This window comes from Amorphotheca resinae (assembly GCF_003019875.1).
Source record: "Amorphotheca resinae ATCC 22711 unplaced genomic scaffold M430scaffold_4, whole genome shotgun sequence".
Lineage (NCBI taxonomy): Eukaryota > Fungi > Ascomycota > Leotiomycetes > Helotiales > Amorphothecaceae > Amorphotheca > Amorphotheca resinae.
In genome coordinates this window covers 1,147,112-1,172,578 of record NW_020194474.1, presented here as the reverse complement: position 1 = coordinate 1,172,578, position 25,467 = coordinate 1,147,112, and the positions used below count along the sequence as shown (strand labels likewise).

The following is a 25,467-nucleotide window of genomic DNA, read 5'->3' as shown; positions in this document are numbered from 1 at the left end:
AACCTGTTTTGTCGATATTCAAGACCAATGATTCTAACAGGAAGGAGAGGTCTTCTGGACCCTGGAGGTGTGGCACGTAGTGTTGCAATTTGTTTGAAATATCGTGGCCCGGCTTTGCCTCCGCCTTGGTCGTCTTGAACACATGTAAGCCGTGTGATTCTCAGATATCAAGGGGTATTTCAAGACCGCACCACATGCACATCCTGTGCGGTTCAATATCACCTCAATCATCCGCAGTTCTATTTCGCACCGTTTCTACTCAGCAGACCTGAGAAAACAGAACGATTCCTGCAATCTTCAACGCTTCATCAACCTTTACGTCCCAGACTCTTCCTGCACAATGGCCCCTTCAGCCGTAGACACGATCCCGGTCAACAGCGAGCGAGATGGACTAGCCCTCGAGGACTTATCGGACAATATTGACGCTGTCAATGTCCTCAAAGCCCAGATGAAGGAGAAGGATATCCTTGAGAAATCCCAATTCGATGCCGAAAAGGCTAAGACCCTGTTCCGTCAGTACGAGGACGCCTGCGACAGAGTTAAGGACTTCTACAGGGAGCAACACGAGAAGCAGACGGTAGCCTACAACTTGAAAGCTCGCAATGACTTTAAGTCCAAGACTCGGGCTAGAATGACAGTCTGGCAAGCTATGGAAAAGCTGAACACACTTATCGATAACTCGGACCCTGATACGTCGCTGTCTCAAATCGAACATCTGCTCCAGTCAGCTGAAGCTATTCGACGCGATGGAAAACCACGATGGATGCAATTAACCGGTCTTATTCACGACTTGGGCAAGCTTCTTTTCTTTTATAGTGCTGAAGGACAGTGGGACGTCGTTGGCGATACATTCCCTGTTGGGTGTGCTTTCGATAAACGGATCATCTACCCTGATACCTTCAAAGGCAACCCGGATTATGGCCACGAGATCTATGGCACTAAACATGGCATCTACACCCCTAGATGTGGTCTCGACAATGTTATGATTTCTTGGGGACATGACGAATATCTTTATCATATTGTCAAGGAGCAAACGACGTTACCAGCTGAAGCTCTTGCTATGATCAGATATCACTCCTTCTATCCGTGGCACACCGGAGGTGCGTACATGGATCTCATGAACGAGCATGACTATGCTATGCTGGACGCAGTGAAGGCTTTCAACCCGTATGATCTGTACAGCAAGAGCGACGATGTACCAAGTGTGGAAGCTTTGAAGGTATGCACAGGAACTCGAGCTTCTCGAAGAAGAAACTAACTTCTGTTAGCCATATTACCTTGAGCTCATCGACGAGTTCTTCCCCAACAAGGTCATTGCCTGGTAGAGAAAGGATTATAATCAAACGCGAGGACGGTATGAAGATAAGCAGCGTCAATGTTCGATGGTTGTATGCTTTGAAGTGAAAGCAAGTGCCGTCTTTGGAAACTCTCATTTATTTCTTACAACTTTTATTATCGCCGTGATAGGATGGATGGCTGTACAGTTCTAGGAAATAAACGCAAGAAAATTTCATATATCTTCAGAGAATCAGTATCTTTGGGTCGAAATCCTCGACAAGAAGTGATTGGCATTTTGGTGAAGGCAGCCCGAGGCATAAATGACGGATCCATTATTGCCAGTAGCAATATGCTTGTCAATTATTCTAGCACTCTATGTGTTGTCTCCGTTGGGATCATCGCCTTGTGCAACTTCGTCTAGGCAGACCTGCTTGGTTTTCTAGGTATCTAAGGGAGCCGGGTAATCGAACCTTGATAGGTGTTTCGACTATGCGATCTTCAAGTCCAATCTCGTAAACATCTTCGAAGCTGTCCCGACCATGTTCTCAAGGATGAATGACAGGGTAACATGTTAAAAAAACGCTTCTGCTTCTCAGTCTTACCCCAGGGTTGGGAATACACCATGCTCCAAGAAAATTCCGGCTTCCTTGGTTCCTCGCGCACCAATAGACGAGCCGTTCAGAGGCATCTCCGGAAATTTTCGGTATATAATGGGGCCAGGTAGCCTCATTTTATCAAAGATCAAGGACGGCACCAGGGAGGAGTTCAATTGCGAGGTCAATATCAAAAGACTTCGAAGAGTCCGCATCTTCCACCGCGCTTCGGATATTTTCTTCAACAGTGGCCCAAAGTCCCCTGCTGCCGGGAGCAATGCTGACCACAATTGTAGGAGTTCGATTCTCCTCCTGCCAGTGTGGCCCACGCATATGATAGGAGATACTCGTCCACATGCCAGAACAATTTTCCTTGACTCCCTTGTATACTATTTCCTGGATTGACTCAAGGGCTTTATGAATAGTGGTATTCGGTTTGATAATAGAGGAAGTGTCTCTGTGCATTTTAACTTCGTTCCAAATCTCTACTCTGATTTTGAGTCCGGCGTCTTGTAACTTTCGTTTGCGTATTGCGTTATCTAGGAGTTCTTGTATCTCTGTAGCTGCTGCCTTCCAACCTTCAGAATTCTCGTCGTGGGTTTCGATTATCATGGTATCTCGCGGTCGGAAGTCGGTTCTTGGGGAGAGACCTTGTACTCTTACTTGATGCAAGTTGATTCCGCTATCTGTAAGAACTTTCCTGTATACACTTTCTAAGGAGGCGACAATTTGCCGTGCCTCTTCTGAGCTTTCAGTAGTGTCGAGTGGCCACGGGAGCGGAATTTCGTTGCCAGGTGCTGCTCGATACCGATCTTTCGAAGTCACGAAGTATTCAATTGTACAAGCCCCAGTGTCTATGCAAATGTTAGCTAGGTTACTGGGAATCTAAACTATCTAGTACTTCATACTCTCATCATACTCCTCAGATGGTATTGTGCTTGGCACAAACTTTCTCTTGGCAACTCGGATACCCATCTTTAAACCGCTTTGATTTGTAGTTGTATAGTATGAAGATCGAATATCGATAATAGCGACAGCGAAAGTGACAGTGATAGTGACAGTAGTCTTTCCTAGTGCTAAAATCGTACTGTGTGCCACCCGATACCTACTCCGTATATTCAGGGCCAGAGACCTATTTGTATCCGCCTATGATGTGTTGGGGAGAATAACCGCTTTCTGGTATGGATCCTGACGTAGAGGTGTTCAGCCATTATCCAGCAGATGTAGGTTAAGGTACCTGGTACCTTGGTACTGTAGGTAAGGTACGAAGTAACCGTCGGCTCGACTATCGCTGGCCGCCCATAATCGAGCCGACGGTTACCTTGGTTGATATCAACTGTTTGTGTCACAAATTCACAATCCAGTTTTCGTGCTTACCACTACCTTAACGGGAGACCCTGGTGCATAAAAGCCCAAAGATTTTCGAGCTGGTTTCCAACGTTGACACTCGTACAGCTCCATTTGTGCTACTGCCCGTAAACGTTCCAAATTTTCTCTCTGGACCAAACCCATTTCCCTATTTTCAGAGCTTTTGATTACAAGCATAAGCATCGCATGTAACGTGAACGTCGCATCGTTCCCAGCATTATGAAGGTCTGAGCTCTCGTAAGGGCATTTCAGCTCTGTTAGGACAGCACTGAGCTTGAAGCTGGCTATGGGGGTAGAAGAATTAGCTCCAAGCAGATTTCGAGCTATGAGATCCGTGTCCAATATTGCTAGTACGGGCGCAACGTCGTACACATTAACACCAAGCCGTTGAAGAATCTTCAAATCACTTTTGGTTGAGTGTCCGAGGATAACTATATTTCGTAGAGCGCATGGATCGGGGGAGGTATCGTCTTGGATACGTAAGGATTGGGTAATGGTAGTAGAAAGATCCGTTTGTGATACGAAAACCGTTTCTGCGAATACGCATTCTTTGAAGTCCGTGAAATCGCAGTCAAGGAAGTCTTTCGAGGCATGGGATGTTGAAAATTGCAGGGTCAATATAGATTTGGTAGCGGCAAACGGCGATTCTAGGCATCTGAGGTGTCGAGTGTCGAGAGTTGCGATGCCGAATTCTCTGACAAGTGGGACGCCAGGTTTGGATCTTTCTTGTCTTGATACTTCTAGATCGATAGATACAAAGACAATATCCGAAGAGGAATTGAAGTCTTTGATATCTCGAAGTCCAAAAAATTGCTCAGCATGGTGTAATCCTCCGTCGCGAGCAATGCCAAAGGCTCGTTTCTTCTGTTTGCGAGATGCCATCAAATTACCTGACTTCTCTCCAAGCAATAAGATACTATGCCCAAGCAGAAATTTCCAGGTTGCGCGGGGATTTTGGTAGAGCAAGTTGTCTGAAATGCCTTCAATCGGCGGAGCGGGTTTGGGTTGTCGAGCAGCAAATTGTTGTAATCGAAGGTTTAATTTGAATCGAGCGGGCTGCGTGTTTAACCAGGTAACTAACCGCGTTGGAAGCGAAATCGAGAAGTTTTGATGTCAGATTACCAGAAACATCACATGCGGATTTGGGAATTGCCATTTTTAGCACGCGATGTGTGGAGCCTCACCCCGCAATTCTTCCCCCGGAACCCACTTTGCCCCAAACCACCCGTTACGGTAATTCCATTATCGTGACTTTCCACTTTGTTGCCGATACCAGCAATTCACACGACAATTGATGCAGGAATTGGTGCAGCATAGAATAAACCTCCCGCAGCTTGATCAGAATGCCTTACCTTGTCCTTGTAGTTTTCAAAATACTTAAACGTTACCATGGCTGCTTCATTTTCAAGGGATACTTCTCATCCATACTTTTCCAATTCAAATTGGACTCTTAATCGTCTCTTTTATCAGTTATGGCGGTACAAAAGCTCAAGATTGCCTGCGCTGGCCTTGGTCGTATGGGCAAACGCCATGCTCTCCATTTCCTTGAGCGAACTCCAAGAGCAGAGTTGGTAGCAGCAAGCACACCAGACGATAATGAGATACAATGGGCAAAGCAGCATCTGGAACCGTTCGGAGTTCGACTATACAAAGATTACGATGAGATGCTGAAGCACGAGGGTTTGCAAGCTGTCGTCATTGCATCTGTGACTACTGTCCACGCCGAACAAGCCATCAAAGCGATTGATGCCAATCTACACGTGCTGTGTGAGAAGCCACTTTCTACTTCTGTTGAAGTGGTATGTATCCTCCGGAGCCACACTCTTGAATTCCAAACTAACCTGGTTTGATAGTCACAATCTGTCGTAGATGCAGCAAGAAAGAAGCCCCACCTGAAAGTAATGTGCGGATTCTCCCGGCGCTTCGACAACTCCTATCGTGACGCTTTCGACAAAATGGAGTCGGGACTCATCGGACGGCCGTCTATCTTCCGTTCCCAAACCTGTGACAAGCTCGACCCCTCCGGCTTCTTCGTCGCGTATGCCGAATTCTCAGGCGGGATTTTCGTCGATTGCTCCATCCATGATATCGATTTAGCGCTCTGGTTCTTTGGGCAGGATTCGCAGGTTAAGAGCGTGGTGAGTTCAGGAATCACGGCCCTGCAGCCAGAGTTGCGGAAGCATAACGATAGGGATAATGCAGTCGGGATCGTGGAGTTTTATGGTGGGCAGGTTGCGTATCTTTTTTGTAGTAGGATGATGGCTGCTGGGCAGGACGACGCCACCGAGATTATTGGGACCGAGGGGAAGCTCACCGTTAATGCTCAGCCGATGGCCAATTTGGTAAATATTTATGAGTCGACGGGCATCAGGAGGGAGATTCCTCCTCACTATTATGGGCGGTTTGAGCAGGCATTTGTCAATGAGGCAAACGAGTTCACGGCATGTTGCTTGGATGATCTGAAGTTGCCGATGAAGTTGACTGGGGCGGTGCAGGCCGTTAAGATTGGGTGTGCGCTGCAAGAGTCACTGATCTCGGGGAAGAAAATCTATTTCGATGAGATGGGCAACAGGAGCGAGAAGGCTTTACTTTGAGCTCTTTACTCGCAATATTATTCTTGAGAAAAATAAGAAGCAAATTTGTTAGAAATCAAGGCACGTCCCCCTCTAAAAAACTCAAAGAGTTCAAAACCTTTCAACAAACAAAACTCATCTTTGATGGTCTAACGGTCATTTAGACCACTTGTCATTTTGTTTTGTATAGGAGGTGAGGTGGGAATGTGGGTTCTGGACTAGGAATATCGTATTTGGAAAGAGATGTTCGCGATATCATACCTATTTTATGGTAAGATTACTCTGTGAAATAGTCGACTCGCTTAATTTAATCGGGCTTTGGAAAACCGTAAGCCAACACGGTACAGACCGGAATACCGAACCAATTTCTGTGGCAAAAAGAGCAGAACTACCTAGGTACGCGTTACAAGCTACGCCATGTAATTGATTTCAAAAGAGGTATAGTGGCCACAATTTAGGAGAATTTTGGCCGTGACTTAGGTGGTCCCTAAAGAATTTATCAGATAATGATGACACTCACAGAGTCACACTACGTCGTGTGACTCGTGTCGAGAGAAATGTGGTTATATATCAGTCAAATATTGCCATCTCGATTTCCCGCAGAGCACCGTCGCCGAGAGCAAAGAGAACTAGTTCCGATTCGATCCATACAAATCGCAAGAGTGGTCTGTAAGTACAACACAACTGATTCAACCAAGATCTGGTCTAAAAAGACAAAAGGGGAAAGACTATTTGACAATCATACGGCTATATATATATCATGCAAATACATGGGATTACAGAAATCACATTGCCTAACCTAATTGAGAACGGCCAAAATTATCTAATCCACCCTCATAGTGTCCTCAGAAGTCACGATGGTGCTCTCAAGTCCAAAAGAGCTCCTGAAGTTAGTATACACATGGTCTTCTCTTGAATCTCTTCTATGTCAGTACTTATGCTAATTAAGTATTAGGCCAGCTATGCAAATAAACATAGAGGATAGTACAGATCTCCAACGACTAAGCCAATTATGCCTCCCTTCTTGGGATAACCGTATTAAGACTCTTGCTCTTCGTCCTGAGAGACCTGAGTACGCGATCCTTACTGTACATCCACAAGACACCAAGTGGGTACAGGTTCTGGAGTATCTTGAAAGAGACATATGCTATAGACTCCACGGACTCACTACGCTTTACCCGAAACCATCTGTCGGCCGTTATCTTGATACTTTAGGTTACCTGCATACTCTGGCTCCAAATCTTCGGTCGTCTCTTCAAGCTATAGCAGCGATACTCTATGATCAAGAATGCAGTGGTTATGTAAGAGATCTAGAGATGCCGAGAATAGAGAAAGCATCAGAAAGAGAACCGACAACTTCATTCCGGCAATTTTACCCTAGCCCCAAAAAATTGTTTCGTTTCGGGAAACGACTCCTAGGACGCCTTTTTGAGCATATGCTACTCGTGGACTACGGCATTGATCAAGCAGATATATCGGGAATTGGCCTTGCATATATCTGGGCAGAAGAGCACCAGGAATTTAACGATTTTTGCCGGGCTTTAGTTGACTGCGCTCAATCCTGCAAGCAAGCCTCCTCTACACTTTGCCAATTCGACACGCTTGCAAAACGACTTATGGATCTAAACTCTTCCGAGTCTTCCCGATACTATCGATTTGATTTTTCAGATCTAGCTATTATGCTCTATTACTACGATACGCACCGGCGACCACTTGAGCCAACTAGCTATAATAAAGGGATGACTGGTTACTTTGGGGTATTACAAGAGCTAATATCTGAGGTCCCTCTAAGAGGAACTCATCGACTACAACGCAAACTGTCCGTTGATGTTAATGAACTTATCCCTATGGTTGTTAATTGTCCTTGGCAGAGGAAGAGGATGATTTCTATTGCAGAAGATATTGCAGCACAATATAGCCTTTGTCTTTACCGCCCGGCCCAAGGTATAAGCAAACCAATATTCGAGAAAAAATATAGGGACGGATTTCTTATACCAACGAACTGGGTAAAGAGGGTTAAGAATACTTGTCAGGTATGGGACGTTGAAAATCGACACTTTTGGGGAAGAACTGCAGAGCAAAAGCTTGATAGAAAGGAGCCTCTTTTTGCTCAAAAGGACTTACGGTTATATAAGTTCCTTGCATGGAATAGCTAGGGCTGTTGTTGATACAAAACCGATCCCCGACGATGGCTGACAGACATCTGGCGCCTCCCTCCTATAACCTGTTAACCTTTATAAACATATCGGTTGCAAAACCGTGTCTTTCCTCATGGCGATGATGCTAGCAATTTTCTTTGGTCTCTGTTGCGCTCCAATCCCCCTGGTACCTTCCTCATGGATCGTAAAGAGCGCACTTTCCTGGATAGACCACCAGGCCCGAGACAGGCCCAAAGGTTTGAACTTGTACATCCTCCTCTTTCTTTTCTCCTCTCTCTAGTTTTCAAAAATGTCGATAATGGCGGAACCTTCGTCACCTTCCAGGGACACACCCGCGAACAATGCTGATTGGCGTAGGTACTCTTTGCCTTTGATCTCTCCTCTCTCTCGACTGTCACTGTGATCATCATCCCCATTATCACCACCATTAGCTCAATGCATCCTCCCTCCTACATACATGGATCACCAAGGCTAACGCGGTGCTATTTACAGACATCCCAATAACGCAAAGCGTTATCGCCTCTTTGATCATCCTATGGGCCGCGCCTATCATCGTCTGGCTAGCTGTGGTTTTGTGGCTGGTGGTGAAGAGACCGGCAAGGAGGGCGCGGGACGCCAGCATCGACGGCTTTTGGTGGCTGGTGGGATGGTGCGATGAAGCCTCTGGGATGAAGTGGTTACGGTATGCGGTCTATGGTGTGCTGTATTTGCCGCTCGTACTCTGGTACGGGAAGAAGAAATTGGCCAAAGCCCTTAGGAACTACCTTAACCAACGGTATGAGTTACGCCGTATCCTCGCCCGGCCAGTGATTGCCGGCTTACAGTTGTTGCGGAGGGTGTTAGAAGAGGCCGCAAGGTGGGCGCAGGGGGCGCAGGAGCAAGAGCAGTTGTGGCAGCATTGGGTTGAGGGTTCGTAACTTCATATCGGCGAGGATGAAGCGATCGCGTCGCTTGTCGTCTAGGAAGTTTCTGATCAGTCTCTTCAGGATTAGTAGGGCTTCTTCCGAAAAACTGTTGAGTGTCTGTGATGGACTTCCTAGGCACGAGCAGCCCAAGATGAGTTTGGCCTTCGCGTGGCCTTGGGCGTCAGTATTCGAGGAGTCCTGGATTCCTACAGGACTAGCTTGCAAAGATCTCAGCAACTAGCTGGCAAAGATCTCAGCAACCTCGAAGAAGCTAACAAACTCAATACTACACAATCAGCGGATATCTTCATATTAATCACGATCGCATATCATCACGTCAAACACCACTTAGAGGTGATCAAGTCTAAGCCTAAGAGAATTCTGCGTAAGTACTAACCTGGTAGCCTTGAATGCACTAGGTAACACGAGAAGAGTCATCTAATATTGTGCAGGGAAAGCATTCTCTTGAACACCGCCTGAACGTAGAATTTCGTTCGAGAAACATATGCAACAAATTCTCATCGCCAACGGCAGTCGCAGCACTACTTTTGTATCGACATCAGCGCCCCCTGAGATGAGTATAGAGGTCATTTGATCGCCTCGTGTAGTATTTCGACCTATCATGGTATTCCTGTTTGTCCAGCACGACTTTTAAGGAATTGTTTCTCACTATCTTACCGGAATACGAGGTTGACAATTGGACAACTTCAACATTGCCGCAAGTTGCCGCTTTCTCAAGCCATCTGCTTCGTTCCTATTGGCGCTTCTTCAACGTAATTCCAAGAGACTTGTTCTGCTAAGGAACGGGATTGATATCCCCGCCTTCCTTGATGGACTTTCCCCAAGAGTCCTTCAACCACTCCGGATCCGGCTGTCTGAGTCTGTCTCATGTCCATCGACAACGAGATAGTCCAAAATATGTCCCGTTGACTGAACGTCGAGCGTTTGGATTTTGGCATGACGAACCGCCTAAGTGAAGCTCGTTTCTCGATTTTCGCCTCCTTGTCCCGGAGGAGGATTTCCCGGGCCCTAGATTCATATTTAGGGGCGCTGAAACTGCTTTTGAGGCATTTATAACAAAATACCTTGGTTCGTGTCGAATATTTGGTGCGCAGTCGTGATTGATCTGGTTCGATCGTGGCATATAACCTTCTGTGTCTGGTTTTGACCACTACTGCCTATTTGCCTGGCATAGAATTGGGGCCGGCATTAAGTTTGTGGACTATCAGAGAGTTTCGTTGAGCCTTCCTCTGGGACCATGGCCTTGTATCTGCAGCACAGTTTGGTGGGAGTCTTGAACTAGCGATATGTATTCTTCATCGTTTCAGCAACCGTTGTGTAGTATAAGGCCCGTCTACTATATTGGAGCTATAGGCTAACAGACTGTGCTCCTCGTTGTGTCTCTGGGATTGTCGACGTGCATTTGATAACGAGGAATTATAGGCTCTGGCCAAGGGGCCATGTTCTTATCCTCTTCCCTCTGATTTGTACCCAGTATACTAAGGCTTAATGTCGTGGACTGGTAGATTGCCCTCGTCACCCTTTGTGGAGGACATTGGTTTGTGGTAGAGCGATTCTACAGGCTCGTCATCGTGGATTCGGCAGACGTCTCTCGAAACGGAACGGATATTTCGCCAAACCGGTGGTTGACTTGATACTAACTTGCCTACCTTATTTTCAACAAGATTACCCTCTGGCACTCGCGTGTGAACTCCGGGTGCACCTGATAAACAAAATTCGGGTATCCAGGGGATTCGTTCAACCAAATCTCGAGAATTAATGGCTACAGCTGGAGCGTTACCGGCGTACCGCCATCACCCCAAGCCTCCCTCCAATGAATCCTACCTACTAGCATTTGGGGCTTAGACTGCCCAATACGAATACGAAGGCGGGCCGCTTCGCTGACCGCTTTGAAAACATTTTGCCACCTCAATTTTCACTCGTTTATCTACCTAGTCTAGTCTTCTCCTGTCAACAATCATCTTTGATGGTCTAACGGTCATGATTTCCGCTTGTCATCCAACTGGCAAAGCGCGGGAGATCGGGGTTCGACTCCCCGTCAGAGAGTCTTCTCTTGAGTTCACGACCCTAAGCATTGCTTAGATACCAACTCATTTTTCGCATTTTCTTTTTTTGCAACATGCAGGTCTTTCAACCTTCCTGTGTTAATAGACAGCCACTCCTGCTCTCAAATCAAGAAATCAAGATTCTCTGAATATCCGTCTAACAAGTTAGCTAGCTCAACTATGTTCCTTTTTTTTCTTTTACAAAGAACGAGCTACTACCTTACCTAGGTAGTCCAGTGCTAGCGGTAGCGTTGGAGTCGACATGCTTGCGAGGTTAAGAGCGTGGTGTCTGTGATTAAGGAAGAAGAGAGAGAAACTTAAATCTCGAGTTGCGTAAAACCCTCACTCAAAGGTAGTAGGTACGGAGGAGACCACGAGGTGAGGACTCTAGGAGACCACAAGGCTCAGTCGGGATCGAAACCAGGTAACCAGGACCTTATAAACTAAAGTTTGGGTATTCTATGGATGTATTCTTGGCGAGTTGGATAAATAAAGCCTCAGTGTACTTCTTTCTATGGGTGGTTTGCCGGCAGAAAGAGAACCTCAAAGGACTTGCTAGGTAAGGTAAGGAAGATATAGAGCGGTGTACCGTGTATGATGACATCTAGCTCGCAAATAGCATGACCGGTATGCTAAGGTATGTGCGAAAGCAGAATATGATGAAGCTGAAACCTTCAATATTCTAGCCGTAAGTAAGTATTAATTAAGGAGTGGTGGCAAGAGAAGGCTGATTGATCCAGCTGAGCGTCCCTTCGTAGAAGAAGGAAGGAGCGTTATTTCGTGTTTTGACATGCTCTCTCCAATAGGATTATTAGGTATAGTCAATTTCATATGAACAGTCATATTTAGTTAGTTAGGTCCTGTCAATTCTGTTTTGATAGTGATAATATGGTATTATCCTATTTTAAGGCCGGTCAACTAACTCATGATGCTCTGAGAAACTCGGATAGATGGGATTAGTCAGTCACACTGTCACATATTTGGCTGGTCAATTGACTGTCCGAGGACCGTCACAATAACCCTGCGCCCCCCCCCTTCAAGGTAGTAGCTTTGCCTGTAGGTCTTGTAGAGACTTAATTTAGAAACTCGCATGTAAAAATTCGGATATCTACCTACCTACCTACATACAGTAATAATCTCGGGGTCGATTGAAGGATTGTGAGATTTTCTTCTTCCTTCTCTTCTACTGGAAAAGATATACATAGATGAGTTGCGTCGTAAGGTAACCATCCACTTTAGAGCAACCAGTCATTTGATAATTTGCTTGAATCCGCCTTATCGTCCCATCCCACGTTACCACTCGACATCTCCTGTGTTTTGTCTTGACTAGAGCTTTTTAAGCGGTCTTCTTCCACTGGCCGTATACCCCGATCAAACTGCTGACCGTCCCCGCCAGCCCGACGAGCCCGTCATCGAATTTTGCGAAGCCCAGCGCTGAGGTCGGGACAGTGAGATCGCAGAGATCAGAGACTAATTGGAGGTTGGCAGCCGCGCGCTCCCTAGAAGAAAGGTTACTTATGTTAGCTGTAGTCCCCGGAAAGGATAACAAAAGGGGGCTTGGGCATAGGCAGGCATACTTCTCGATCTTCTTCGTAGCGACGGCTCCCTCACCGTCCTTCTTATCGATCTTTGCGGCCTGCCGTCTCAGGCTGTAGAGCGAGTATACGCCGGAGATGGCGCTGAACAGGAGGCCGAACATCCAGAAGCGGTAGGCTTCCTGCTGCAGGCGCTTCGTGCGCGGGCTCTTCCGGATCCCTGCCGCGTCGAGGAAGGTCAGGGCGTCGAAAGTCAGGTATCCAGCGTAGCCCAGCTGTCGGCCTACGGCGCAGTACTTGAGCACGGGGTCTGGGTTCTTGGAATCCAGGGCCACGGCTGCGGCCTTGATGTGCTCCACGTTCTTGCCGAGCTACAGAAACAGAGTCAGAAGGATGCGATGCGGTGCTGATTGGCAGGAGAGGGGGAGGGGGAGGGGGAGGGGAAAGACGAACTCTCATGGCTTTGCGGATCAGCCCGAATTGCTTCTTGATGGCTTCCCAAGGTGCGATCTCGCCAGGAGATCCATTCGTGCGGAATAGGTACCAGGCATAGAAGCGGGAGAAGTATTGGAGAGTGCGCAGGAGCTTGTCGCGGCCGACAGTCGTCGCTACGAACTTGAGGTAATGGGCCACGGAGGGGTGGTAGACGAGGCTGTCGGCGACCATGATGGCGGGTTCGCGGGGTGTGTGGGATAGGGAGTCGGAGTCAGGAAGAGTTTTGTCAATGGTTGGAGGTGATGCGGCCGTTGAGGGTTTTATGGCGGGTATAGAATGGGTTTTGACGGGGTCGAGAGATATTCCCGGAGTTTATCTATCTCATCTCGCCTTGGTACTGTGGGGATGGGCCGAGGTTACTTGTGGCTGACGTCCTGAGGCATCAAAGCCCGTGACGCTCCTATCACGTTACCTGGTGCGCCTCGTCGCCTGCCATCTGACACTCGGTGCCTAAAATAGTTATATCAGGAGAGTCGTCGACTGTTCAGGCGCCATCAGAGGTTGAAGATTGAGAATCAAGAATCACAGCAAGCTGCGTCCCGCAGTCACTCGTCTCAAAATGCCTGAGCTTGCGGAAGGTAAGACAGGTGTCTGTATTCAGGAGACTTTGTTGACGTATCCAGTTGCGCGAGTTGTCCATTACCTACGAAAGAGCCTCGTTGGCAAGACGTTGAAAGTCGTCAAAGCCCAAGATGATTCGAACGTATTTGGCAAGGCGGGCACAAGCGCTGCGGAGTTCGAAAAGGCCTTGACAGGAAAGAAAGTCGTGGACGCCGATCAGCAGGGGAAGTATTTCTGGTATGGAACCCTTTGGATTTATTGGAGAGGCTTCCTGACACGCTCTAGGTTGATCATGGATTCACCACCCCATCCAGTGATGCATTTCGGCATGACAGGTACGAGGAGCCCTCGAACGTTTAAGATCACGTGCTAACTCTATAGGATGGCTCTATATTCGGGGGGAGCCATCAGTACACTACCGTCCCAAGGAGCCCGAAGAAGAGGTGATATGGCCGCCAAAATATTGGAAATTTATTCTGGAAACAGAAGGGGAGCCCAAGGTGGAAGCGGCATTCACAGACGCACGTAGATTCGGAAGAGTACGTCTTGTCGATTGTGCAGCGGGGGACATTAGGAACACAACACCACTCAAAGAAAACGGACCGGATCCGGTTATCGACAAGCATATACTGACTGACGAGTGGGTGGAGAAGAAGCTGCGCAGTAAACACGTGCCGGTGAAGGCGCTGCTTTTGGATCAGGCAAACATCTCCGGGATTGGCAACTGGGTTGGGTGGGTTCCCAGCAGCATTTCCCCAGCGGGCATACGATTAATCAATATAGGGACGAGATTCTGTATCACGCAAAAGTGCACCCCGAGCAGTATAGCGATACGCTCAGCTCGGACCAGATGAAGCAGCTGCGGACGTCTATCCTCCACATCTGCCAGACCGCCGTGGACCTGCTGGGAGATGCGAGCAAGTTCCCAGACGAGTGGTTATTCAATCACCGTTGGGGGAAGGGGAAGAAGGACGCCCCTACTAGGTTGCCGAATGGGGCGAAGATCACACACGTGACGGTAGGTGGGCGGACGAGTTGCGTGGTTCCGAGTGTGCAGAAGAAGACTGGAGCGGTTGCTGGCGATGTCAAGGAAGAGAGTTCGGACGAAGAGGCGGATGGCGCTGGGAAAGGAGACTCCAAAGAGAGGAAGGGGAAGAAGGGGAGAGGAGGCGCGGCGGAGAAGAGGAAGACCGCCGCAGCGGCGGAGGAAGTTGTAAAGGGTGAAGCGAAAGCCAATGGCGCGAAGAGGCGTAAGGCTGACGCTAGCCCCACGAAAGACGTAGCGAAGGACGGCAAGGAGTCAGCGGCGAGCATGGGCAGACGACGTTCCGGGCGGACTCCCAAGACGAAAGACCGATGAATAAATAATAAGGATGAAAGGAATCATATGCAATATACATAATGTCATAATGACATCTGGGGTGAGGGGAGAGGGGTTCTCCCCGTTCACCATTTCTTGTGTTTGCCCCCTCTTCCCCCCTTTTGTGCGCGGGAGCTATTTTGGTAAGAACGGAGTCCGATATACGAATGCGCGATACGAATACGCAACGCGAATACGGCGGGAGGGACACCGTACAAGTTACAACGTAACTTACATAAGCCATCAGCTACGGTGTTATTAGTAAGCGCTAAATTTAAATTCTACCTCCCGTAAGGTAATGCACAATATTAATGGATCTGAGACTGGAGAGTGGGACGGCGCGGTCAATTTAAGGTCTGATTCCAATGTTCCATCTTAAAAAAAAAATAAGTGCAAAACTAATTTAGAAGGGGGCTGCAGGGGGCCGTCTTTTTTGTGGGACGGAGATCAGATAGATGCACGGGTACGGGCAGTTCCCACGACCCAGCATCACGGAAGCCAGCGTGCTCCGCGAAGTTGCTGTGCGTGCTTCAGTGACATCGCTGAATAATATCAATATCTACAGTGCTTCACAGGCATGTTGGCTTGGCCACACACACAGCACATGCGTTCCAAGACGTCGCCCTCGGCGCTGCCCCGCTTCCGTCCCTCGGTTTCGGGCCAAAGGCCAGTCTGGCTCCCTTGATTATTACAACATGATTGCAACATTCTCACCGTAGTTGTGATCCCAGCGCCAATCAAACGGCGCTTTCGTCCTTATGTACAGTACCTTATGAACGGAGGCCCTTTTGTTTGTCCACGCCGAGGGCCCAGCTGCGTGGGCGGAGCAATAATCCCCCGGTGGTTTGATTAGGCTTTGTCTCCTTTCGTTTTCGTATTTAATTAGGGGCAATTAGAGTTGCGGTATGATGTGGCCCTATCGAGAGTCCAGGCTCAAGCGACGCGTTTACGTAGGGCCAAGAGCGTTGGGGAGCCCACCTAGTGATTCTTGGCCAGAGTCTAGTGACGTGCCTAAGGCTCATGGTCCCCAGCGCTGCACCGCCCGGGACCACTTAGTACCCGATGGCGCAAAAGGGAAGAGTACCGAGAAGACACGGCGCTATCATCGCCATCGCTACGTACACTTTAGCCATACAATCTCACAAAGGAGACGGGCGGCTAACCCGTCTGGGCCATTTGTATCAGCGTAATTCTAAAGTCCGCCTAATGCCCACCAATCGGAGGCTGCCGTGGGCTATCTATTCGCTGTTGCGTGGGCGTCGATAGGCCGTGCTTGAATCGAGGTACGTGCACAGATTTTGCACTGTGTGCGCTGTACTATGAGTGAGTGACTGCTGCATGCGGCATTGATAGCAGAGATTGGTTCCTTCGTATCATACAGCTTACATGCTACTCGTAAGAACTGCATGATAGGTACCCAAGGTAATCGTGGGTCTTCGGTGATATTCTACGGTACTGTGAAAGACAGAAAGACATCGTGGTCGTTGGAGTAAGGTAGCCAGTTGACACTTAGCGGCGTGCAAATGTTTATATTTTGATCGCCCCACCCGCCCGCCTATTACCCAGCGCCCCATTATCTCCAATTTATCCACCGCCGTCCACAATTATCCCCAAATTATTCGTTGATTAGTCATTGCCAGGTGCTAGAGCTGACCAATCAGCGCACGCCTAACCCTGCCCCGAGGGGACCCCGGATGCCGGATCGATGAGTCTTCCGGCCCCGTCCCACCTGCGCGAAGCGAAAGGATAGGCAGCCGGGACTCTTCGAGCTGACACCCTCCGAGCCTCACGCACTTGTTTACCTCCCGCGTGCTCGGCGGGAAAAAAACACCTTCCTCTCTTTAAATCCTTTCCTTCTCGCTGTGCTGTGAGAGTTGGATCCCACCTTGCCTTCGTCCAACCTCTTTTTTTCCTTTTCTTTGCGTTTTTCTTCCACTAACCATCCCCGCATCAACAGCAGCCTCCAGACCTGGGAGCGCCCCGCCTGATATGGCCAGTGCATCTCCTTGGGGCATTGGCGCCCAAGCCGCTGCCACGGCCGAGAAGGCGTACGACGAGAAGAACGAGCACGACATGAGCCACGGCGAGATCCAGACCAGCGAGACGGCAACGGCCGCATCGACAGGCGAATCCATGGAGGATAAGGAGAGAGATGCAATCCACGATCTGGCGCGCGCCCTCACACAGCACTCGCTGAAGAACTCCAATGGCGAGCATATCAACCCCTTCTTAGGCACTGACAACCCGCTTCTGGACCCCTCCTCTGGCAAGTTCAACGCGCGCGCCTGGTGCAAGACCCTGCTGGGCCTCCAGTCTCGTGACCCTGAGAGATATCCCGAGAGGACAGCGGGTATCGCATACAAGAACCTGAGTGCGCACGGGTTCGGCGAGGCGACGGATTACCAGAAGACTTTTGGCAACTATCCTTTGGAGGCCGGCAGCCTGTTCAAACGACTCATCGGCCGCAGACAGCAGACCAAGATTCAGATTCTGAGGGATTTCGATGGGTTGGTCCGGAGTGGGGAGATGCTTGTTGTCCTTGGTCGCCCGGGAAGTGGTTGTTCCACCTTGCTGAAGACCCTTTCGGGGGAGACGGACGGTTTCTACGTGGATGAGAACTCCTACATTAATTACCAGGGAGTTAGCAAGGAGCAGATGCACAAGGATTTCCGAGGCGAATGTATCTACCAGGCTGAGGTTGATGTTCACTTCCCTCAACTCACAGTGGGCCAGACCTTGGAATTTGCTGCCAGAGCTCGAGGTATGTGGTCACCTTCGGCTCAGTATTCGTGATCGAGATCCCGGGCAAATTAGCCATCTCTGTGACTCTTGTGTCGAATGAGTTGTTGCAAGGATTCGGCTAACTCTTCATCAGCTCCGCGAAACAGAATTCCAGGCGTGTCCAGAGAAGTTTATGCCACCCACATGAGAGATGGTAAATAACTCCGTGCTCATATAGATATTGGCAAGACCCTAACTCCTTTCTAGTGATCATGGCCATCTTTGGTCTCTCTCACACCATCAACACGAAAGTGGGGAATGATTTCATTCGTGGTGTGAGTGGTGGTGAGCGGAAGCGTGTCAGTATTGCTGAAGCGTAAGTACCTCGAGCCCAATACGTACATCTCGGCCTCTGATATATCTTGGTGTTTAGAGCTCTTGGTGGAAGTCCTTTGCAATGCTGGGACAACAGTACTCGAGGTCTAGATTCGGCAACAGCTTTGGAATTCGTGAAGACTCTCCGACTTTCAACCGAGATGGCTGGCTCCACTGCCGTTGTGGCCATCTATCAAGCCTCGCAGTCCATCTACGACGTCTTCGACAAGGTCGCCCTCCTGTACGAGGGAAGACAGATCTATTTCGGATACAAGGATGCCGCGAGAGATTACTTCATCAACATGGGATTCGAATGCCCACCACGACAGACGACTGCCGATTTCCTCACTTCCATCACGAGTCCCGCGGAGCGCGTCGTCCGTAAGGGTTTCGAGGGGAAGGTGCCACAAACACCTGACCAGTTTGCTGCAGCGTGGCAGAAGAGTGAGGATCGAGCGTTACTCTTGCGCGAGATTGAAGAGTTTGATCGTCAATACCCGATCGGTGGGGAGCAACTGGAGAAGTTCAAGGAGTCTCGCCGAGGTGGGTTGGCTCTTTTCCAGCTTGAAACCTATCATCAGGATAGATGCTGACAGTTGAATCTAGCCGCACAAGCGAAGCGCACTCGCATCAAGTCCCCATATACTATCTCAGTCCCCATGCAGATCCAGCTCTGCATCAGGCGTGGTTTCCAGAGATTGGCAGGTGACATGAGTCTGTTCCTCACCAGTGTCTTGGGACAAAGTGCAATGGCTTTGATCATTGGTAGTGTTTTCTATAATCTTCAGAACACCACTGGCAGTCTCTACAGTCGTGGAGCCCTTCTTTTCTTTGCTATTCTGATGGCTGCATTCCAAAGTGCCCTCGAGGTAAGCTGGCGAGGTCCCATGCCTCATGTGAATGGCGTCTGACGATATTACAGATTTTAACCCTCTATGCCCAACGACCGATTGTTGAGAAGCACGCGAAATATGCCTTCTATCATCCATTCACTGAAGCTATCGCATCGATGATATGCGACCTTCCCAACAAGATCGGAACCGCTATCTCGTTCAACTTGTCGCTCTATTTCATGACCGATCTTCGAAGAACACCTGGTCATTTCTTTGTATTCTTCCTGTTTAGTATCATGTGTACACTGACCATGTCGATGTATTTCCGATTGATTGCAGCTCTCTCACGAACGTTGTCTCAGGCAATGGCACCGGCAGCAGTCTTCATCTTGGCACTGGTCATTTACACAGGTTTCGCTATCCCGACGAGCAACATGCATCCTTGGTTCAGATGGATCAACTATCTAGATCCTGTGGCGTACGCATTCGAGGCCTTAATGATCAATGAGGTACGTGTAGAATCCCATCTTCCGTTCAATACGGAACGTTACTGACGCGGGCAGTTCCATAAACGACCAATCAGATGTACGAGTTTCGTTCCTTCGGGTCCCGGCTATGAGAACATTTCTCCCGAGCAAAGGATCTGTTCTACTACTGGGGCAGCCGCAGGTGCAGACACTGTCGACGGAGATACATACCTCCGGGTCAACTACGGCTATGAGCCCGGTCATCTATGGAGGTAATTCAGCAAGTGCCCCTTCTTGACGTACCATGCTGATGTATCTGGAATAGAAACCTCGGTATCCTCATTGCTCTCATGATTTTCGGTTGCTGCATGTACCTGCTCGCCACAGAGTTTATTTCCGCGAAGAAGTCAAAGGGTGAAGTCCTCCTCTTCAGACGTGGTCACGTCCCAGAGGTCGCACCGCAGCGTGACTTGGAATCCAATCCCGATGACCGCGTCAACACGGAGACTGTTCTTGCTAGAGAGAAGACGACTCCCGATGCCCCTGCTAGCATCCAGAAGCAGACGGCGATATTCCACTGGAACGAAGTCAACTATGATATCAAGATTAAAGGCGAACCACGTAGACTCTTGGATGGTGTCGACGGCTGGGTAAAACCGGGAACCTTGACAGCTCTTATGGGTGTTTCGGGCGCAGGAAAGACCACGCTTCTCGATGTTCTTGCCAGTCGTGTTACTATGGGTGTAGTTACTGGTGAGATGCTCGTTGACGGACGACCCCGAGATACCGGCTTCCAGAGAAAGACTGGTTATGTTCAACAACAGGATCTTCACTTGGCTACGTCGACGGTCAGAGAGGCATTAATTTTCAGCGCCGTCTTGCGACAACCGAAATCGACTCCTTACAAGGAAAAGGTTGCCTACGTTGAGGAAGTTATCAAGGTCTTGGAAATGGAAACCTATGCTGATGCTGTTGTCGGTGTGCCTGGTGAAGGTCTCAATGTCGAGCAGAGAAAGCGTCTTACTATCGGTGTTGAGATGGCGGCCAAGCCAGCTCTTCTTCTCTTCCTCGATGAGCCTACATCCGGTCTTGATAGTCAAACTGCCTGGTCTATTTGTGCCTTGCTCCGGAAACTTGCAGACAATGGTCAAGCCATTCTCTGCACTATTCACCAACCTTCCGCCATCCTCTTCCAGGAATTCGACCGCTTGCTCTTCCTTGCCAGGGGTGGAAAGACTGTTTACTTCGGAGAGATTGGAAAGAACTCGAAGGTTTTGATCGACTACTTTGAACGCAATGGTTCAAGGCACTTCGGACCTGACGAGAATCCCGCTGAGGTCATGCTCGAGGTCATTGGTGCCGCACCTGGTTCTGAAACTTCTATCAACTGGCACGAGGTTTGGAAGAATTCACCGGAGGCACGGGCAGTCAAGGAAACTCTGGCCGAGATGAAAGCAACATTGTCGCAAAAACCTAGTCTAGCTGACGACGATTCAACTTCCCTTCAACAATTCGCTGCGCCATTCTGGGTTCAACTCTACACTGTTGTTATTCGAGTCTTCCAGCAATATTGGCGAACACCTTCTTACCTCTATTCGAAGACGCTTCTCTGTACGGCCGTCGGTCTCTTTATTGGTTTCTCCTTCTGGCGATCTCCCACCTCTCTTCAAGGAATGCAGGATCAACTTTTCTCAGTTTTCATGCTTCTCACCATCTTCGGAAACTTGGTTCAGCAGATCATGCCTCACTTCGTCACTCAGCGATCCCTCTACGAAGTTCGTGAACGTCCGTCAAAGACCTACTCTTGGCAAGTCTTCATCCTCTCGAACATTATTGTCGAGATTCCGTGGAACTCTCTTATGGCTGTCATCATGTTCTTCTGCTGGTATTACCCGATCGGTCTTTACCGAAACGCTGAACCTACCGGTGCAGTCACTGAGCGCGGAGGACTCATGTTCCTATACATCTGGTCCTTTATGCTTTTCACCTCAACCTTCACTGACCTGGTCGTCGCGGGTATTGAAAGTGCTGAGACTGCTGGTAACATCGCTCAACTCATGTTCTCTATGACGTTGATTTTCTGCGGGTGAGTAGTAGCTTCTTTCTTGCTTGCAGATACAGGCTTATTAACATGTGAACAGTGTTCTGGCATCCCCTACAGCCCTTCCTGGGTTCTGGATCTTCATGTACCGTGTCTCTCCCTTCACGTACATTGTCAGCGGTATGATGGCAACCGGAATTGCGAATACGAAGGTCGTCTGCGCCGAGAAAGAGTTCCTCCACTTCAGCCCACCCTCGGGCCAGACTTGCGAATCCTACCTAGGACCTTACATGAAAATGGCTGGCGGTTACCTCCGCGATTTGAACGAAACGACCACCTGCAGTTTCTGTCCAATTTCCGAGACGAACGACTTCCTGAAATCGGTTAATTCTTTCTACAGCCAGCGATGGCGCAACTGGGGTTTGACGTGGGCGTTTGTTGCTTTCAATATTGCCGGTGCGGTGTTTATGTATTGGCTCGTCCGCGTGCCGAAGAAGGTCAAGGCGAAGAAGGAGTAGATATGCAACGAGAGGATCGAGACTGGCCCTCCGCTTGCGCCGGCCTTTCCCCACCCCTCACTCATTCTTTCCCGACTTTTCTTTTGCGTTTTCTTTTTTTTTTTTGTGGTAGGATTACATACGGGCACTGCGCTGCCGCCCCATCCATGTTCGGCATGCATTTCCTTTTTTTTTTTATGTTAATAGAGCGGGATATGTCCTAATTAGACTATAAGAGGACAGACACCACACACACACACAGCTGATAAAGAGAGCAGTCAGCTCACAACGGGAACCTAGGAATTCTTCACCCGTCTTAAAAATAATACCTATTTCATTGTAAAAACAAAAACAAAACCTTCCATTTTATTCGGGTTTGAATTGGGATTTGTGCATACTATGTTGAACCATACTATATATATATACACTTCCTCTCATCCGCAAAGCTATCAATCTCTTCATCCCATCCCACCCCATCCCATCCCCTCAAAAGAAGACACCCACACCCAATCAATCACCTTAACCCCGCACCCCGCACGCCCGAGCACGTGACCCCATACTTATAGGTAGGTAAGGTAGTTTCCGATCCGCGGGGGTGGGCGGAAGGAAGGAAGCTGCTCGGTTCGGTTCGGTTCGGTTCGGATTACTTTATTGTACAGGTATACCTTTATGTGTGGGGATGGATGGATGGATGGATGGGGAGAAAGGAAAGTCAAGTTAATGGATTAATGAATGAATGAATGAGTGTTATTTATTTGATAAAGAGTTAGCTAGCTAGATGGCATGAGAAGAAATACTAAACTAAACTCTCACGTCCTGTGCCTCCCCGCGCCCAAGCAAACAAGATCCAGCAGGGCGCTCACGCCCGTGAATAGAATCAGCGGACCGTAAGGGCTCGCATAAGCTGCGGGGGCGCCGCGGAGCGGCTCCGCCGCGAGCAGAAGCTCGCTCAGAGGCCCCGACAGCACGGCGCCGATGCCGCGGCCGGCGGAGAACAGACCCATGAGCGTGGCGAGGGTGGCGAGGGGGTCGGCGCGCTGGACGGCGCGCATCATGCCGGTCCAGATGGCGCTGAAGCCGCCGGCGGAGAGGCCGTAGAGGGAGGCGAAGAGGAGGAGGGAAGGGAGGGATGAGGAGAGGCCCCAGAGGAGGAAGACGGAGAGGGAGGCGCTGAGGGTGGAGAGGGCGATGATGAAGGTTACGGGGAAGAGGTCGCAGAGGTGGCCCATGACGATGGCGCCGGCGATGGAGGAGCCGTTGAGGAAGGCGAGGAGGAGGGAGCAGGTGGTGGGAGGGAGGTGGAGAGCCCGCGCGTAGCTGGGCAGGTAGATGGAGGGGAGGAAGAAGCCGAGGGATTCGAGGATGTTGCCGAGTTGGAAGGAGAGGAAGACGCGGCTTGTGAGGAAGGAGAGGGAGATGGGTCGCCGGGGAAGAGAGAGCGAGGGGACGGGGACCCGCGCCTTGACGAAGTGGATTAGGGGCGTGCAGAGGATAAGCATGGTTAAGGACCAGACGCGGAGGGTGGTGCGGAAGCCGTAGGCATTGAGGAGGGCGGTGAGGAGGAAGGGGAAGATAACGCCAGAGCTGTGCCATTGTCAGCCTTGTGGAATTAGAGAAATCATCTCTACGTCGGGTAGGACTAAGGAATGGCGCTCACGTCCCAGTGCCGGCCCACATAATGCCGAAGGCCAGCCCCTTTCTCTGAATGAACCATTCGTCGAGGTAGAACATCGTAGGCGAGTATAACAAGCTACCACCGATGCCGTACAGCATGCCCTGGGTGAGGATGAGATGCCAGACGCGGGTGGCGAAGCTGGATGCGAGGAGCGCCGAAACAATTATCATGAGACCGAGGATGGAGGAAAGGCGACGGATTGAGGGCCAAGCTTCGAGGGCGTAGAGTGAAATAGGTGCGAAGAAATACATAACCCCTGTGGAGCAGGTGCCAATAATGGCAATCCCACTCGGGTGGTCGTTGAATGGAGGGTGTGATGTATAGAATGACTGAAACACCCCGAAGGAAAATGGAAACCCTTGCAGTATATCAGCACCTCTCCTAAGCAGGATGCTTCAATGTTGGAGGTTCAAGAAGCTTACCCCAAACCAAAGCTTCGAATACAAAACAACCAGCTAAGAATAACCAAGCATTCTTTCCGCCATCAGCTCGTGGCAGGGTCGTTTCCTGCTCTCCTCCAACTACAGTTCCTCTCTCTACGTCATCGGAGTGTGGCGTCTGGTTAGGATCTGCCAATTCGATGCTTGAGCTATCACGTTGATGAACGACCGCGCGATCTTTGGAACAGTACGGAGAAGCGATGCTCATGGACTTCGATGATCCAGAAGGCATGGCCTGGCAACGAAAACAGCGGTGAAATAGATGAAAATGAAAGTTTTTTGTAGCAGAGCAGCCGGAAACTGTAAAGTTTAGCATAGAATGGACGACCAAATGAATTAGAGATGATCCAAGAGCGGATGATCCCTTGGACCAGAAGCCATTTTCCGAAAGGGTTGAATTACTTCCCTTTAAGTCCGGAATGGCGGTTATAATGAATAAAAGGATCCAGCAGCAAACCAATAACTGATATCCAGCGTTGAGATCCAACCAGAAGATCCCATAATGTGAGGATTGCCCCCATTCCTCATCATGATGACCTGCCATGATGCATGCTTTGTAACTGCATGTTTCCTACCAGCACCAAAAGAGAAGCTCTGGAGGCCAGCCACTTTGCATAAGTGTTGTTATATGGTACGGGCCAGGAGAAGTCTATCCCATCTCCCGCCCCAGCCGCGGTGGTACAAACACCACATGGTCCATGGAACTTGTGTCAGGTGCTGCGTCACAGCTCAGAGAACCCGAGAGTCTGGTTGAGATCCTTGGTACAGTATGCCAAGTACGATATCCCACAGTTGCTTCAAACCGCGGCCAACTCCATTCCCCTCGAATAAGCGCCTGCACTAGCAGACGCGGATCGCGTAGACGCCAGTATATCTAGACATTGGCATACTTCACAAGGTGATTCTGAGATGCCCTGGCCTAATATGAGAGGAACAGCGGCCCTGGACCCTTGGTACGACAGGTGAACCACGAATCTAAAATTTCAGGTGACATGGTTCTCGCGTGTGAGAGCTGCAAACTAACGACGTGAAGAAAGAATTCAAAGGAGATCTATCTCCTACTCCAGCCCTTCCCACGTAGAGCTATGAGGGACTGGGTCCTTGAAAAATTCGTACAGGTGCTTCCAAGTTGCAACTGCCGCGTTTCAATGCAAAAGCGGTCAGAATATTGCCTACCTTCGGGAGTAGAAGACGGGAAGAAGATCTGTCTACCCACGCCCGTAAGCTGTCTGTCCACATTGCTCCATAACGTCCAAGATGGACCCATCAAGGTAAGGACCAAGACCATGGCGAGCACAAGGTTGAGCTGAAGGAGGAGCTTCTTCTCCTTCCTGGTCAAGGGTTCTCACCCGACTTGATCCTATGTTGGAATCCGCTCAACAGATACTTTCCAGAGTTCCCGGCCGTCGGCCTCTGATAGAGATCTACCTGTTGCACGAAGTAAGGGATTCGATCTGGGAACTGGAGAGCCTCCAAGTGGGTCGTCAGTTCCCGCCGGGGGAATTCTGCTTGTCGACGGACTCCA

General features: G+C 49.4%; 9 protein-coding genes across 9 annotated transcripts; 6 read left to right on the top strand and 3 right to left on the bottom strand.

Annotated features, from left to right (window-relative positions):
- Window positions 1-340: 340 nt before the first annotated feature.
- Window positions 341-1,325, top strand: M430DRAFT_98870 (hypothetical protein; the record flags this gene model as incomplete). Its single annotated transcript, XM_024870148.1, has 2 exons — window positions 341-1,219; window positions 1,269-1,325. 2 exons carry the CDS (start codon window positions 341-343, stop codon window positions 1,323-1,325), a joined length of 936 nt encoding a protein of 311 aa, XP_024722366.1.
- Window positions 1,326-1,855: 530 nt separating this feature from the next.
- Window positions 1,856-3,119, bottom strand: M430DRAFT_222698 (hypothetical protein). The gene is made up of 2 exons (XM_024864670.1): window positions 2,780-3,119; window positions 1,856-2,725 (listed from the first exon to the last, which is right to left on the bottom strand). Exons 1-2 carry the CDS (start codon window positions 2,844-2,846, stop codon window positions 2,013-2,015), a joined length of 780 nt encoding a protein of 259 aa, XP_024722365.1. The 5' UTR covers window positions 2,847-3,119; the 3' UTR covers window positions 1,856-2,012.
- Window positions 3,120-4,711: 1,592 nt separating this feature from the next.
- Window positions 4,712-5,833, top strand: M430DRAFT_49363 (hypothetical protein; the record flags this gene model as incomplete). The annotated part of the gene is made up of 2 exons (XM_024868063.1): window positions 4,712-5,038; window positions 5,093-5,833. 2 exons carry the CDS (start codon window positions 4,712-4,714, stop codon window positions 5,831-5,833), a joined length of 1,068 nt encoding a protein of 355 aa, XP_024722364.1.
- Window positions 5,834-6,254: 421 nt separating this feature from the next.
- On the top strand, window positions 6,255-8,025 carry M430DRAFT_222680 (hypothetical protein). Its single transcript, XM_024864669.1, has 3 exons — window positions 6,255-6,481; window positions 6,533-6,701; window positions 6,768-8,025. The coding sequence occupies exons 2-3, from the start codon at window positions 6,670-6,672 to the stop codon at window positions 7,966-7,968; spliced, it is 1,233 nt and encodes a 410-aa protein (XP_024722363.1). The 5' UTR covers window positions 6,255-6,481; window positions 6,533-6,669; the 3' UTR covers window positions 7,969-8,025.
- Window positions 8,026-8,554: 529 nt separating this feature from the next.
- Window positions 8,555-9,031, top strand: M430DRAFT_65410 (hypothetical protein; the record flags this gene model as incomplete). The annotated part of the gene is made up of 2 exons (XM_024869171.1): window positions 8,555-8,880; window positions 9,012-9,031. Exons 1-2 carry the CDS (start codon window positions 8,640-8,642, stop codon window positions 9,029-9,031), a joined length of 261 nt encoding a protein of 86 aa, XP_024722362.1. The 5' UTR covers window positions 8,555-8,639.
- A 3,181-nt stretch (window positions 9,032-12,212) lies between these two features.
- M430DRAFT_65408 (hypothetical protein) lies at window positions 12,213-13,545 on the bottom strand. Its single transcript, XM_024869170.1, has 3 exons — window positions 12,931-13,545; window positions 12,520-12,848; window positions 12,213-12,441 (listed from the first exon to the last, which is right to left on the bottom strand). The coding sequence occupies exons 1-3, from the start codon at window positions 13,141-13,143 to the stop codon at window positions 12,279-12,281; spliced, it is 705 nt and encodes a 234-aa protein (XP_024722361.1). The 5' UTR covers window positions 13,144-13,545; the 3' UTR covers window positions 12,213-12,278.
- On the top strand, window positions 13,427-14,924 carry M430DRAFT_57557 (hypothetical protein). The gene is made up of 4 exons (XM_024868676.1): window positions 13,427-13,550; window positions 13,596-13,868; window positions 13,915-14,266; window positions 14,317-14,924. Exons 1-4 carry the CDS (start codon window positions 13,532-13,534, stop codon window positions 14,891-14,893), a joined length of 1,221 nt encoding a protein of 406 aa, XP_024722360.1. The 5' UTR covers window positions 13,427-13,531; the 3' UTR covers window positions 14,894-14,924.
- A 1,758-nt stretch (window positions 14,925-16,682) lies between these two features.
- Window positions 16,683-21,848, top strand: M430DRAFT_137217 (hypothetical protein; the record flags this gene model as incomplete). The annotated part of the gene is made up of 9 exons (XM_024862498.1): window positions 16,683-17,654; window positions 17,769-17,828; window positions 17,882-17,990; window positions 18,048-18,532; window positions 18,596-18,858; window positions 18,912-19,331; window positions 19,386-19,561; window positions 19,615-21,375; window positions 21,431-21,848. The coding sequence occupies exons 1-9, from the start codon at window positions 16,883-16,885 to the stop codon at window positions 21,846-21,848; spliced, it is 4,464 nt and encodes a 1,487-aa protein (XP_024722359.1). The 5' UTR covers window positions 16,683-16,882.
- Window positions 21,849-22,636: 788 nt separating this feature from the next.
- M430DRAFT_98339 (hypothetical protein) lies at window positions 22,637-24,150 on the bottom strand (the record flags this gene model as incomplete). The annotated part of the gene is made up of 3 exons (XM_024870116.1): window positions 22,637-23,411; window positions 23,485-23,860; window positions 23,925-24,150. 3 exons carry the CDS (start codon window positions 24,148-24,150, stop codon window positions 22,637-22,639), a joined length of 1,377 nt encoding a protein of 458 aa, XP_024722358.1.
- Window positions 24,151-25,467: the final 1,317 nt, after the last annotated feature.